Genomic DNA, 15,468 nt, shown 5'->3' with positions numbered 1-15,468 from the left:
TAAGGCGTTCTGTAAATAAAAGGTTGACAGCTGCCCGGAGTGTTGATTTTCCACACAACCGGCTCAGTTTCCTTTACAAAGTTTATTTGTTCTCAACGTATATTTTTTTGTCTTTCTACAAGTTCATTGTCCGTTTTCCCTCAGGCTTTCAATTATTGCAGACATGTGAAATGTTATTAAACAATTTAAATATGTTTTCTATTAAATGTTAATAAATAAATGGAAACTAAACTAGAGTGTAAAATACTTTAAGCAGTTGTAAGGATTTGTAGTAAGAGTTTCAAATGCTGTGTGTGATTACAAATTTAAGCTTCTTCTTCATACCTGATAACTTTTGGGTCGTGAATGAAGACCATGGATGTTCAAATGCAAAATAAACAAGAAAGAACGCTACAGTCGGGGTCGGAGATGCTTCCTTCTGTATGTTACATACTTTGCACAAACCTAATATACCCTTTTTACCCTACGGGTACAGGGTATAATAAGAAATGCCTTCTAAAGCGACATAAGACTGTAGGGATAAAATAGAGTATAAAGAATAAGCTTTTTAATTCTTTTTTGTAGAAAATTCAGTTTGGATTTAATTTGTTTAATCAAGAGAGGAAGCAGAAACAGGGCTGTAAACAATTGAAATGTGTATCAGTAACCTGTTTAGGTTTTCAATTCACACAACCAACATGTTTTATGTCAATAGTTTCGGTCACTTCACACCATTCACTGTGCCTTGTTGATTCGTTTGTTAGTATAATTTTTGAAAACATAAAAAATATGCACATATTCGTAGTTCATTAGACCCTTTTATAATGGCCAAATAAAATGTTGGCAAAGCACAGTGCAGATAAACAAAAGTGTTCTAATGAGAAGCCCGCTCACGTCTGCAATGAACGACTATTTTCGAACCATTACGCAAGCCTCTGAATTGAATTTAATGAATCAGAATTCATTTTAATGATCTGCAACGAATGGCGTAAAATTAAAAAACAGAAAAAAATACAATTTGGCAGCGGCATGCACTTGTCTAGCATAAAGATTTGCTCCGCAAAGTGCCAAAGTGTAGGTTTACCCATGCGAATTCGTAGGTGTTTGAATTTCTGCACACGATCTCAAAAACAAAGCCTTAAAAGCGAGCCACACTAAAACCAACTTTAAACTAATAACACAGAAATGTAAAATCACGCAAAGCAATCATAAATTATGAACACCAGCGTCGAGCGAACGATCCATGGACTCTGTAGATACAAGGCACTGGGTTGGGCGAACTGTCGGCGGGCTGCGCATGCGCACTCAGCAATTCCAGCTGGCAGCCACCTCGTCGTCATTGTTGTTGCTGTTTGCTATTTATTGTTGTGGTGGTGATGGTGGTGGTGTTGAGGGCGCTCCATACTAGTCTTTGTAATTATGATGAGCTGACTCGGTTCGAGTGCCACTCGCTGCAAAAGCTACAAACATACATATTCGTACAAAAACACAGAGAGATACATGGCAAGATTTGTGGTTGCCCGATTTGGCTGCCTCTGTCATCAGTTAAGAGTGTGAGAACCGTTAAAGTATGGCAAAGCGACTCTAACTGACAAGTGTATGCGTCTGTTTCACTATTCCACTATTTCACTTTGCCTGCCAGGCCGTGCTTACAACAAATACAGTCAGAGTCGGCTTAAGATGATGGGACAGAAATGCAGGCCGCCGACTTGGCCAAGTCGAAGAAGACGGAAAAAAAAGGTTGACAGCAAAAGCAACTGACAATAAGTAGCACAAAGTGCGCAGAGCCATGTAACCTGCCTGTACCATCTGGCAGCTGACAGGCACAGTGGAAAAGATTGGCACTTCCACTAGAGAAAAGTGTTAAAAGATGATGTCTGATTTGGATTTCAGAGATTGTTGATAAACTTAAATAAAATGAAATTCCATCTCAATATTTAAAACTTTTTCTTGATTAGTTGTGGTATTCAGGAATGTTGATTCAAAAATTATATTCGTATCTCAATACTGATATGCAATAATAATTATAATTGTTATAAGTTTTAAAATTGTTTGGAATCCTAGTTCATTTTAAATCCCCTTTTTAAATCCCCATATGTGGGGATTGTGTATTTCATAACATCGAATAAATTGCCCTAGCAAGTGCTACCCATCCACTATACTCTTCAGATCTGGCTCCTAGTGGATCATTTTGACTATTTCCAAACACCCAAGACATGGCCTCAAAAGTCAAAAAACAAATACCTCTTTTAAGGAATTAGATAACTATTTAAAGGGCATCAACATTTTGTCAGACTGCTGGAATTAGAAAAAAATCAAATATAATTTTGACCAAAAAACGATATTAACTCAGTGACTTTTGAAATAGATCGCGTATCGTGCTTAAAAAATTGTGGAACCAACATTCACTGAACTGAAAGATTTTCAGATATATACCTTCTATATTCAACATTTTTGTTTATTAAACAAATTTAAACCACTGTGCTGTGCTGCCAAAGTGTAGCAGAAGAGACGCGACCAGACAAGAAATGTAACCGAAGAGTCGAGGCAAAGTGCTCGTCATAATCATCATAATTGCTAAGCATCTTGACACTTTACTGTAACTGATTGTAATTTATAGATGGAGCCGGCAGCACAGTGGCAACTGGAAACCCACTGCGCTGCCGGATCCAGAGCGCTCGGTTTAATGGGTTTCGGGTTGATAGAACGCTAGGTAGGGATCTACGCTGGGCGCACGGCGCTGTGCGCTTTTGTTTTGATATTTGTTGAGAATTATGTGAGGTAGCAAGAGAAACTGCTTACGATTCAAGTAGATTTTCCCCAATTTCGTCTTCTTGTTCCTCTGCTTGTTTGTTTCTTATTTGACTGCAACGGTACTTGGCTTTGTTCTGTAGATTTCTCTATCTGCCGTAACATTTTGGAAACTATACAAATATTTGAAGTACGTTCGTACGTACGATTCGAAAATAAACAGAAGAAGGTTAAAATGTACCAAAGTCCATAAAAACGTATTTCTTATTGTCATAACAGCAATAAAAACAACCGCAAATTAGCTGAAGCCTATGTGTTGGCATAGTATTCGTATATTGCCTTTGTTTTCAACATAATTGCTTGTTATGCCTCCAACAACAATATTATGAGAGCACCAACAACCAAGATTCAAACACTTTTAAAGCCACTTCAGAAGGCACGCACTACAAATTAATAAAGACAAACGTGTAATTAATGTTTGAGCGCAACTTCCTTATTTATTAAACACAAAAAACAAAAAATAATAAATACAAAAACAACAAATGCTGGCATTAACTAATTAGGCTTCGTGCTAATTCCATGCAAAGTCATCAAACGTGAGGAGGCCACCAAAAAAAAAAAGAGAGCGAAAACTGAAAATTTAAAAGAAACAAAACAAAACAAGAGCAGCCGCTTTGTGCAGATGCGGAAAAATGGCCAAAAAGCCAAAGCCAAAGCTAAAGCCAAAACCGAACCGGCAAACGGCCAATGCGACCAGTAGACGTTCCGACCTGGAAATGGATGTGGACGTGCATGTCAAGCGGCCACTATGACCACCACGGCGAGACGTGGCAGACGCGTAGGCTTGCAACGACTTACATAAACATACACACACATACGTGCGTCCCCTCTTGCAGATGTTAAAGTCGCGACTTGCGACCAACATCGACCAACTGAGTATAATTTTTTGGTACATTTTTCTGTTTTGTTGTTGCGTTAATTTATAACATTAACTGTTATATTTCGTATCTTTCTTTTTTTCGCTGCCAAAAAATGAAGCGAAAAGCAAAAGAAAACTCAAGCCGCTTACGAAATGCAGAGATAGAGACAGAGACCCGCCGACCACTGACGCTGTCAAGCATCCACTTGGTGAGCAAGTGGCAACACGGTTGCGCCAAATTGCCCAAGCCCGCACCAATTAATGTTACCAAAAAGCACACACACACACACATACCGGAAGCAATTGGCCACTTAATGGAGTCGAGAGATGTTTTGCACAAAATTCAAATTTGAAAATGCTCGTTTTTTGTTTTTTGGGAACATAAATTCCGCCTTGTTGGTCACCAAACCACAACTGTCGTAATTAATGCCAAACTCAGTTTTATTTGAGCAAGAGCAGCATGGCAGAGGCGCGTCCAGGAAAGTCCTTAAGGGGGCCTATCACACATCTATTAGGACAGAAAATAAAGCTCAACCAGAAGTTCTTTGGTATTTTATTTTATTTATTTTACTTATTTTATTTATTTTATCTACAAACAGCTGTCGATTTGAGAAAAAACAAATCAATACAATACAGAACTTATACTATATAAAACTGAAGAAAAACGAAGCCTATAGAGATAACAAAACTGTCTAATAACGAATCCGACTCGGTGGGGGAATTTTATTTGCCAAACGGCCAGCTATGCTCCGATACATAGCAAAGAGTAGTCAGAGAAAAAGGAATACAAGATAATGAAGAAATATAATTAAATTAAAATAACAAATTAAAATACTTAAATAATACAATAGCTTAAAGCTTAAGGTGGAGAATCACTGATCCGTTGGAGGAAGGTTTATTAGCCAGTCCGGTATTTTAACTATTGGGAACAGGGTAGACTGTAGCTCCAGTCCTCCTGGTACAGCTCTGTACTGAAGAGGGTTTCATACGTGTTGTTTTCTTCGAGCTGTTAAGGACAGTTAAGGTCAGCAGGTTTCTTACCTTTTATTTTCCTTGTTTATTTTTATATTCAACTTTTAAAGAAACAAATATATTATTATTATACGCGGTATTTTAAATTTTAACCTTATCATAGGTTTTTCTTAGAAAACAAACTGGTTTGCAGAAACTGGTTAGCAGCCGCAAGTAAAGAAAAATGAAATATATTCCTTTGAGTTGTTTATGCTTTGACAACGTTTCAATCACTTCTAAGCAGTAAGACATATATAGATTATTTAAATAAATAAACCAAATTTAAATATTTTTAAAGCTCTTTTAAAGCGAATAGTGAATAAATTGTAACTTGTTTTTCTGATATCTGATTTTGTTTTCTGCTATGTTTAGCTGCACTATTTGATTTAATACCTTTTTCGCAAAAAGTTTCTCTGATAAGTTGCTAGATTCTCTTGCTTGTTTCTCTGCAGTGTCTTCATGGTTCTTTATCCAATTGGGCTTCTATTTCTGGTTTACTTGCCGTACAAGTATAATAATTCAAACATTCATAAAGAAAGCAACACTTTGTTATTAAATCCTCCTCAAAAATGTGCCAGAGAGCCACTGCATAGACCCATCCATACAAAATCCAACTGGTATATTGAACTTGTTTATTTGTGCATTTGTCTGTCTGCCTGTATGTAACTCACTTGTCAGCAAGTCGTTGTTGGTTTTTGTGGTCGATTTTCTTAACGTGTCGTGTGTCCAGGTGTCCAATGTCCAGTGCTCTTCGATATCTTTGGACAACTGTAACAGATTGTGTGTATGGGTTGCACAGTCAATCAGCTTCCCTGCAAAGTCGATTATCGGGCAAGTGGAGCAACTGGCGGTGCATTGTGTCAGTTGAACCGCTTTTTAAGGTCATGCGCACTAATTGAGTCAACCCTAGACGACCTTCTCCAGCCTAGCAATTAAAATTAAAGCCATGATTAAACTTTAATTGTACTGTGTGGTATGTTATGGTGTGATGTACTCTGTGCTGGCGCTGCCACAGTCGGCGTCACATCTCAAGTGGTAGACACTCTGACTCCAACTGAAGCTGCGCATGCTCATTGGTCCAAAACATTGCCTCACTTGTTATTTCACTTGTTTTATTCGTCTGTTTTCCGAGCTCTTTTCGAGTGCTCAGCGTAATTGAACTTTATGATTTTGTTTTGGACCAAAAACATTAAAAATATGCTCTTGCCGATTCATATCTTGTGAATATGTGCAAACAAAAAAGCTAGTCAAGTGCGCGTTCATAATTCAAGTTTCTTGCTACCAAATGGACGAGCATTCGTTGGCCATATGCAAATGAGGAATTTCTCTAGCTGGCACATTTTATGGTTCAAAATTTGGGCAATGAGGGAGTGCAACATTTTGTTAAGTTTTTTTTTTTAATGCACGATTTAAGTAGGCGCCCATTTGAACCAAACAAACCTACGCTAAGTTTTTGCGAACGCATGAAACATTAATGAAGAAATGTCCAAATAGATTATTCTGCTGTGCTCTGTTCTTTAATAGAAATATCGTATGTAATAGGGGCATTTGCGAGAACGGGCTGAAAACTAATCGGCAGAGGCTAGAAAATACAATTTTTGCCTTTCTTATTTGTCCAAAGTGCTTACAAAAGTTTATCGTGTATTTTGTTTATTGCTCTTTTAACTAAACTATTGATTTTGTTAAATTTCTATTAATCAGTTTGCCGTTTTTCGGTCCCTTTTGGTCTCAATTTCAGTTTTTGTATATCAAATATTTATACTTCGTTATGAAATGGTCCATAAGGCTACTGCCTATTTCGATTTACCTAAGACCGGCTAAGAAAATATTTTCGTCTGCGTAAAAGCTTCTTCGCAGTCAGAGACATTTAAAGTCATTTTAATTCTACATACATATGGGTCTTTGGACTTTACTGAAGCAGTCTTCATGCAATAGATGTGTCTTGTTTCTGAGCAGCCGAAATGGTCGAATTTATTGGGTGTGTGTCGTCTTGAAAGTTAAATTAAGATAGATAAACTGTACGGTAAAATCTTCATTGTGGCTAACACTAAGAATAATGGTTTCATTTCTTCAATGTGATGATTTACGATACATAAACCATCAATATATGCAGGCTACAATATTTTCAATAATAAAAATAATCATTATAATCACTTCTTAAATTATATCTCACATTGTCGGCTCATCTGCGAAATGTAGAAGTACAGATTCAATTCGGTTGTGAAGTACTTTCTTAACAAGACCAATAACTTTTAAGCCCACCCCCGCATCTATGCACACTATCATGTTAGCTAGTTGGAAATTTTGTTTTCGCCAGCGCATTAGACATGTATATAATACACCATATTTGATATATTACAAGACGACTTTCGCTTTTGTGTGTACTGCATAGAAAACAACAAGCTCCAACATATCTATCCACAACAAAAACTCCAATAACGGGCGACTTCTAAGAGCGTTGTTGTAGCGCCGCTAAAAGCCAACCAAATGACGATGGCGACAAGCTGCATAAATTAAGAGGAAAAAAAAATAAACACAAATATTTGTGTAAAGGTGGCACACACAGCTCTCAGCTCAGCTCAGCTCATCATAGCTCTGCAGTTGGAAGCTCAGCTGGTCTGGTCTCTTGGGTAGTTCTACTAATCAGAAAGCAAAAATCAAAAGCACACCAAAAATTTCGCTTTTTGAAAGAGAAAACTGAGACTAATCGTAGTCAAATAGAAATAAACAAAATTTATTTCTACCGAGTCCGACGAACCGATCGCGAGAAATCTGAAATCATAGCGCACAAGCTAACTCATTTGCATTTGATTAGTATTGTAGTATAGTGTAGAAAATTTCACAAAACAAAATAAAAAGAAGCTTAGAAACCCAACATATAGACGGATTGGTAAATACAGGCCACTTGGTCGGCTAGTAGGTTGGTTAGCTGGTTGGGTTGTGGCCCTTCCTTCGAATGAAAATGAAAACAATTTCATATGCAAAATGTTTGTATGATGAAATGTGAGGGCGTAGGTAGCACGTGCATTGAAAATGTTGTGACGCATTTAAATGGCTAAGAAAGTGCAGCCAGTTGACCTTATTTTTATGGTTTTTTTTTATTTACAACAATTCTTTTTTCTTAGGTATGCGTGTAATGGTCACCATTCTCAAAAGAGTTGTGTTGTTGTTGTTGTGACTAGCAATTATTTCTCGCCTTCTCACTTAATTATAAGCTAGTAAGAACACAATGGGGTTTCTCAAAAAAACAACAGCAGCCGCATAAAAAAGGGGTATACCATTAAAGTGCGTTGCCAGCTGGCATTGAATGTTTAGAGACAAAACAATGACCGACCCGACCATAACTTTTAAATGTGGGTCTCCCTGTGCCTCTTTGTGTGTGAATGTGTGTGTGTGTGTGTGTGTGTGTGTGTGTGTGTGTGTGTGTGTGTGTGTGTGTGTGTGTGTGTGTGTGCGACTTTGTGGCGGTTTGGGGCGGGGGCTACTGTTTCACAGCCTTAGCAGTTAAAGCTTCATGACCTCATTAGTGTGGCATGCTGCGGTTTGGCACTGGGGCACCGTCATAGAAAGGCGGCTTAGACAGACAGCAACCACTTTATTCTTATTTAAATCGAACTAAGCACACAATGAGCAGCCACTTTTAGCCACAATGAGCTTTGGCCAAAGTGACAAGTAAACAATTTATATGGCTTCCCGTACGGTTGGTCTCAGGCGGCAAAAAAAAACCTTTAGTAAACAAACCAACAAATGTTTGCGCACAAAATTTGTAGGTCAACTATTGATATTATGATCACGTATTGTTGCTGTTGTTTTTGCGTGAAATCGCAAAGTCCACAAGTTCCATTTGCCACGTTCGATGACTCTGTTTTAATTTTATACTTATATATATGTACATACATATATGTATATAAATATTTTTTTAAGATTTATGATGCTCACTGACGCATCGCCGCATTCTTGGGGCAAGAAATGCAGCCATCAGTCCCATACTTATGAAATGCTGCTCCCATTTGCCACCTGCATGATTGCAACTATTTTTGTGCGGCCAGTCCGTATAGCATTCTGGTATTTAGTGCGTTGCGTAGAGCACTTTTCCGAGTTTATTTTTATACAATATATTTCAAATGCGACACGACGACCGCACGAGTACTCGTACACGCTCCCAATTCAATGCTCAACACATATAGTAAGACACACGCGGGCTTTCAACGCGGCTCGCAGCAGGGGCACGACTATTCACTATATATAACCGTAATATGTCCGATTGTCGACAACGATGTTGCTCCTGCCACCGTGTCGTCGTGCCGCCTTCGCTGCTGGGGCCAAAGGCAGACAAACAATTTTGACAGCGGCGTCATCATCGGATTGCATCGCAAACGCCTCATGTTGAGGAAAATCTTTTGAATGAGATGCTCGCGAACATGAAAAATGCTTGTGCCAGAAATTCTTTCTACTGCCTCATAATTTTCTTTGTACGTGTGTAGTACTGTGTATGTGTGTGTTTCTTGTTTGGTTGTTGTGCGATGTACCTTTTGGCTCATTGAACAGTTTTTCTTTTCTTTTCGTGTCTGGGAGGCTTGAAGAGAGTCGGAAAAGGCAAATATGATGTATGGGGCACGTATGTAGGAGATGCGATCGAAACAACGTGTTATTTTGTTATTATGTCTAAAAATAGAGACGTGTTGCCGCATATACAGGGTGCTGAGCAATTAGAGGACAATAATTTAGTTTCGTGTCAGCGAAAAATTCTCATGGCCTATTAAAACCAGAGGGCAATCCAATTTTCTTTTTACGCCTTTAACTGCTGTAGCAAAAATAGAATGAAGATTTATATTTTAATTAAATTTGTATGTCAACATTTTGTAGTGAAATAATTTATTTCTTTAAAGTAATAAATTTTGTCAATACATCTTATATCAATGCCTTTTAGGAAGCTTTTCTACACTGTGCTAGAAGTGACTCTTTTTAATGGACCATATATAATCAATATGACTAGATGAATTCACATAGTCATATCGGTCTGTCCGTCTGTTCGTTTGTCCGTCTTTTTCAATACTGCCAACATCAATCTTAGCATCAAAAACTTGTTTGTTTTTGAGAGTACAGGGTATACAACAGTGGGCACCTTTTACTTTAAGTTTTTGGTTCTATCTGGACATATTTTATCGTTCATAGTGTTGATATTTAAAAGGAATTTATTTTGTTTCTGTATAAATGTGGAATAAAATTATTATTTTAAATTTCTTTTAACAAAAACATGTGATGAAATGTTAAATTTGTACTGCGAGTTTCCAATAGAGAATAAATGGAACTTAAGGAGTGTAGCAAAAAATCCAGTAAATAATTTAAAACGAAAATAATTACACGTGCCTTTTTGTGTCAATGGCACACAACGCACTACGGAATACCCTGTTTATTTATTTTTATTAAATCAATAGACGGCATTTCTTATATATTTTTATCTTTTTGTCTTGATTTCTAATTTTCCCATTTTGTTGCTCTGTGCTCTGTGAGAATTTCCTTAAATTTATATATGTATAGATGTGTGTGCGCGTGTGTGTCTGTGAGTGTCGTCGGTTCTGCCGGAACTGGCCGCTCGCTCTTCTCGAGCAATGCTGCTACGTGGCAAAAAGTCGCCAACGTTTGACTTTTAGTAGCACGCGAATTTCTCAGCGCCTAGGAAAAGCGTCGTCGGGCCTGCCCACAAAAGAAAATAAATATAAAAAATAAACATCGCACTGACTGAAATAACAAAATCTAATTATATGTTTATATTTCCCATATTGTTCATGCAAACAATTATTAGTGAGTACGCGACTTAAAAAATGGTCGCCAATTGCAAATAAAAACTTAAAAATAAACGAGTGCCCTGCAACCTAAATAGTAGCTGTGAAAATCCAAGCATATGTGCTCGCATATCAAAAATGTTGCTAAGCTTGCGCTAAAGCTGCAAATCTGAAATCTAACAACAATCTAACAATCAAACAGTTTCATGTGAATTGTGCAGCGATTCGTGTGTGTGTGGAATAACAAAACAAAAAATGTAGTTTGCTTGCAAACGCTGTGTTGTCGTAATTTTTTTGTACAAGTAGTTGCTGTTGTTTTTGTTGTGTTTCGATTGATAACAAAGCAGCATTTTGCATAATTAAGAGCAGCGACAAAGACACACACACACACACGCACACTCCGCCATACAGACATATAGACATGCGGTCGAGTTTATTTTAAAACATTTAGTATATAAGTAGAGACATATTTTTATGTTGACCTTACGCGCTGTCGACGGCAAAGACGAGCGCTTGCTCTCAAAAAAGGGTCCGATCGTGAAAATGTGGAAAACTTTTTCTTTGAGATCATCGTATATGTAGTGCTACTTTCCCTGATTTATGTGCTACATCCCACAGCTTTACTTTACATTTGTGCAAATCGCTCATCATTCATTCATTTGCTCATTTAGCTCGTCACCATTTTGGTCAAGATTGTAAACTGTGCGCTACTAATTAATTAAAATATTCGAATTTGAGTGTGGGCTGCAAATTGTCAAAAGGCGTCGTTGAGCTGCCATATAAGCGGCATGGAGTGATATCAATATTGAACAGAAAATCTCGATTTAGAAATAACAATTGCCATATGGAGTGGCTGCCACATAAATAAATAAAGATTTATAGCTGAGACGTACATACATAAATATTGTATGTTTTATAGTAAGTCCAATAAGTTCAAGACTTTTGCGGACATTCGGCAGCAACATTGAGGCTAATGAACTTGTTGAACAAACACGGCAAAAAATTGAATCTATTTTTCATATCAGAGCGGAGAAACCTATTCACATGTTATGGAATCATTTATTTGTTTAGTGCGAAAAAAACTCTTTAAAACAATGCAAAGCTATGGGCAGACAGGCAAATAAATAGCATACAAATTTGCAAAATTTTACAAGTACTATACAATTAAAAAATGAAAATTTTAAATAAAAATATACTTTTCTGCTGCAACAGACTTATTTATGAACTGATTTTCCTTTCTATTCAACTTTTTTTGCTTGTCTGACCGTTACTATAGCGTCAGCAAAGTTGGTAACTTATTCCAAAAAGGTAGAGCTTTAAATCAAAGTTGGAATACAGCGTCTATTATAAGACAAATTTAAATGCTGGACCCAGTAGAAGATTACTGAAAAGGTCCTAAAAATTGAACTAATTTATATTACAAAATGGAAAAATATACCTTTTCAATAGCCTTCACCCATTTCCTACCAAGCAGTAATAGCAAAGCTAGTATTGAAAAATATTTTCTAATCAAAATCCAAAACTTTTAGTGGCTATTTAGTGGATGCAATTTCAGAAGTGCAACAATTTTTTAAGAGCAGAACAGGTGAACACATAGATTGCAGAAAAACAAATTCTTACACTGCAAAGTGGTACAAAATACGATATACGGTAGACTCTTCAAAATCAAACATACTCCGTTGCCCAACTGTCTAATTGTTCGCTTCGCCATTTCTATATACGATAGAAACTTGAAATAGATGAAAAATGTATTTCCAGCTTTTGAACTGCCTTGTGCAGATTAGTTGCTTTTTGTTTTCAGTGTACACACACTTACTCGTCCATCTACATCTGTACATACTTAGGTATTTCTGGGCTAATTAATAGCAGCACGATGGCGGCTACAAGCCCACATGGGCTTTGCATAATATTACAAATCTAAAAAAAAGAGTTCAATGCAGAGCAAATGTTAATGTGAATGTATCCGAAAGATGCTTTTACCATATAATTACGCGCACTTGTCTTCCAATGTGATATACATAAGTGCTCGAATGTGCGATGGTGAAATTGTTTGTTGATCTGAGCCACATCTAGTATCCATGCCATGTCCAAGGTACTCCGAAGATTCATTTTGGCTTTCTGTTAATGAACTTGAGGCAGGCCCAAGTGCCGCCTACCGCTCATCATGCACATTACAAGCTGTTTGTTATTTGTTATTGCTTAACTAAAATCTTTATAATATGTTGCAATCATACCTCCCAGACTTATTATGTTTCCCAATATTTTATATACATTTATTTTTTTGTTTATTAAGCTGCTGTCTCTTTTTACTTTTTGTCGATTGTTCATTGTTTGTTATTTTTATTTTGAACTGAACATTTTGAACGTGCTAAATTAAGTTTTCTTCTTTGTGATGTTTTGTTGTTATTGTTGTTGATTATTATTAAAGTTAATGGCGAGTTGAATGGGCGTCACATTCGCGATGCTGTCAGTCAGTTAGTCTGCATTTGCTTCTGGCTTTGTTTGCTTTTGTCTCAAGTGCGCGCTTGTTGAGGAGCTTTTGTTGCGATTTTTGGCAGCTAGAAGTTCATCAGGAAAATACAACAACATATCAGAACATAACAAGAAATAAATACCGAGGAAGCTATTACACAATTTCTATGATCGATAAGTAAGTGAAAAAGGCGGCTGCTCACTTAAATTAAATTTAATATTTCTAACACACTTATGATCTCGATCTTGAGTGAAATCGTCAGAACCCTGACGAACCCAACTATTGAAGCTGAGCTTTAATTTCAATTTCCCACAAATTAGCGATTGCACAAACGTATAGTACTGTGGATCGCGCAGCAAGCAATTAGCGAAGTTTAATACATAATACATTTATCTAGATGGTCTCATGAATAGCTCCGGCAACGGCCAATCCGACAATTCAGCTGTCACTGCTCTCTGTACGTCTTAACTTGGCCAACTGCGACTTCTTGTGGCATACGCGCGGCGCATAAACTGCAAATTAAGCCAAACAAGCGGCCCGAACTGCAAACTGTATTAGCAAGTAAAGCAGCAAAGCAGCCAGCCAAGCGTCTAGTGAGCAGACCGCAATAGTAATAGTAAATGTTTTATGCCAAACCGTGACCGATAAATCTTGAAATGATGGTGAAAAATGATTGCACTGCTACATAATATCAGTTGATGTTTAAGTGTAGCTTTTTGGTTGCGGTAGCAGCCGCAAATTGCAGTCGATTTACAGTCGATAGCCCGTTCGAATAGGCTTTACAAGCATTTACCGTTAAGCGAGATTATTGTCGATTTTTAAACGATTTTTGAGTAGCGACTCTCTGATGCGTTTGATTTGCCTGCTTGCCTGCCTGCCTACCGGCCTACCGGCCTACCAGCCTGTCGGCCTGTCTGCCTTCGTAGTATAGTAACTGGGTCAGTTTGGAAACAAAAGTATCTCAAACGTTTCTATTGCTAACACTAAATACAAAACATAGTCATAGTCATCTCGACGAGACGCGACGCGACGCGACGCATTGACAATGCCGTCTTAATAACTTGCCTGACTTTATGGCCTCTGATGAAACGGGCCAGTTGTTCGATATGAACAAATTGTCAGACTCGTTCTGTTGGCATTCTAAGCCACGGCTACAGTTCTGCAATGTGATATACAATCTGCACAGTGGGCCTCAGGCCATTAAAAATGTGTTGAAAACAAAAGGCTGTCTTAAGGGCTTTTAGAGCGTCTACAGTTATTTTTTTTGTCTTGCAAAGCTAGATGTTGAAGAAATCAAAAGTATAGTGATCTTAAGGGCTCTTAGAAAGAGCATCTACATTATGAAAATGCAAATAGTTTTTTGTTGGATAGTTAGGTGTAGGAAAAATAAAAAATAAAATTGTTTACATGAAGAATAGTTGAATAATCCATTCCATTTGTCGCTTAATTTTAATGAATGAATTCAATAAATCTGGTTTGTGAATATGGAGAAAAATCACTTAACTGTAAAGTTCAGTTCTAAAGATTCCATTAATCTTCAATAGATAAGCTTAATAAAATGAATAAAGGGCTTGAAATTTTTAAATAACAAAGCTGGTTTCAAATGGATTTGGGGGTTTATAACTTTTATTTGTTTTTGAAGTTGAAAGCATAAATAAATTCAAATATAAGCACTCTGGCTTACGTTCAATTTTGGAAACTTATATTTATGTCAAAACTACCCAACTAAGTATTTTACTATACTAAAAGATCTTTTTCTTTGCCTATACTCTAATGCTATACTGTTGCTTCAAAGCTTGCTTGACAGATAAGATAATATTTAATAGTTTTGTTAGAAATCAGTCAAAAGTATATTTCAAATTAAGAGAATTAGTAAAAATTTTTTTATGTCTAAATTTATTTTTAAAAAAGTTCCGATTCTAGTGTAAAGAAGACTTTTAATCACAAAAAACATATTGTAGAACCAATTTTCTTGAAGTTATTTCAATTTGTAGCATTTAAGTGAGGGCCCATGGTTCACACAGATATGTATATACTTCCACATCTTTGAGATCAGACACAGTCATGGCTGCTGGCCTTCGTTACTGGTTTGGTTTCTAGTGAGTTGCTTAGACTGTACATACATACAACTTATACATTTATATACACATTTTTTCTATCCATGTGCAAGCATGTGTGCGTGTGCGGCTAATAGCCAAGATTGAAATGTCATTGTTGTCAGCTTATCGTTTGAATTTATGCCCGTGGCGCAACAACAACAGCCACAAGACTAACTACACGAACAATCCAGCCAGTTTCTTTGCGTGAGAAAAGCGTCGCAACATCCAACAAATTCTTGTTGACAGTTTGCTAACCAACCCAATATCCAAAGCTCCCCGATCTGGTCTAATTTGGATGCCTGTGCTTTGTTCTGCTCATCTCTGCTTTGCTGTTTGTTTTTTCCTGTGTTATGTACTCGTATGTGTTTGTTTTTGCATTGCCTTTTATATTGTTCTCAAAATCTGTTCAAAAATTTTAAGAATTCCGTATGGAAAATGTGTGAAAAATGC

At 37.0% G+C, this 15,468-nt stretch overlaps 1 protein-coding gene across 2 annotated transcripts in view; it reads left to right on the top strand.

The window, feature by feature from the left end:
- The window catches only part of LOC115620913 (formin-J), a 59,162-nt gene that overhangs the window by 14,271 nt on the left and 29,423 nt on the right, over positions 1-15,468 (top strand). The window contains exon 1 of one of the 2 annotated variants that reach the window (XM_030514409.1): positions 10,352-10,465. The exons of the other annotated variant lie outside the window; for it this stretch is intronic. Coding sequence (XP_030370269.1) covers positions 10,426-10,465 — 40 coding nt within the window. The 5' untranslated portion in view covers positions 10,352-10,425. Of the gene's footprint in view, positions 1-10,351; positions 10,466-15,468 lie in introns of those variants that run through there. 2 annotated transcript variants of the gene reach the window in all.

The sequence above is a fragment of the Scaptodrosophila lebanonensis genome, unplaced genomic scaffold, assembly GCF_003285725.1.
Source record: "Scaptodrosophila lebanonensis strain 11010-0011.00,11010-0021.00 unplaced genomic scaffold, SlebRS2 tig00000024-arrow-pilon, whole genome shotgun sequence".
In the NCBI taxonomy this organism is placed as follows: domain Eukaryota; kingdom Metazoa; phylum Arthropoda; class Insecta; order Diptera; family Drosophilidae; genus Scaptodrosophila; species Scaptodrosophila lebanonensis.
Note: the sequence above shows the minus strand (reverse complement) of the source record. Positions and strands in the feature narration are given on the sequence as shown.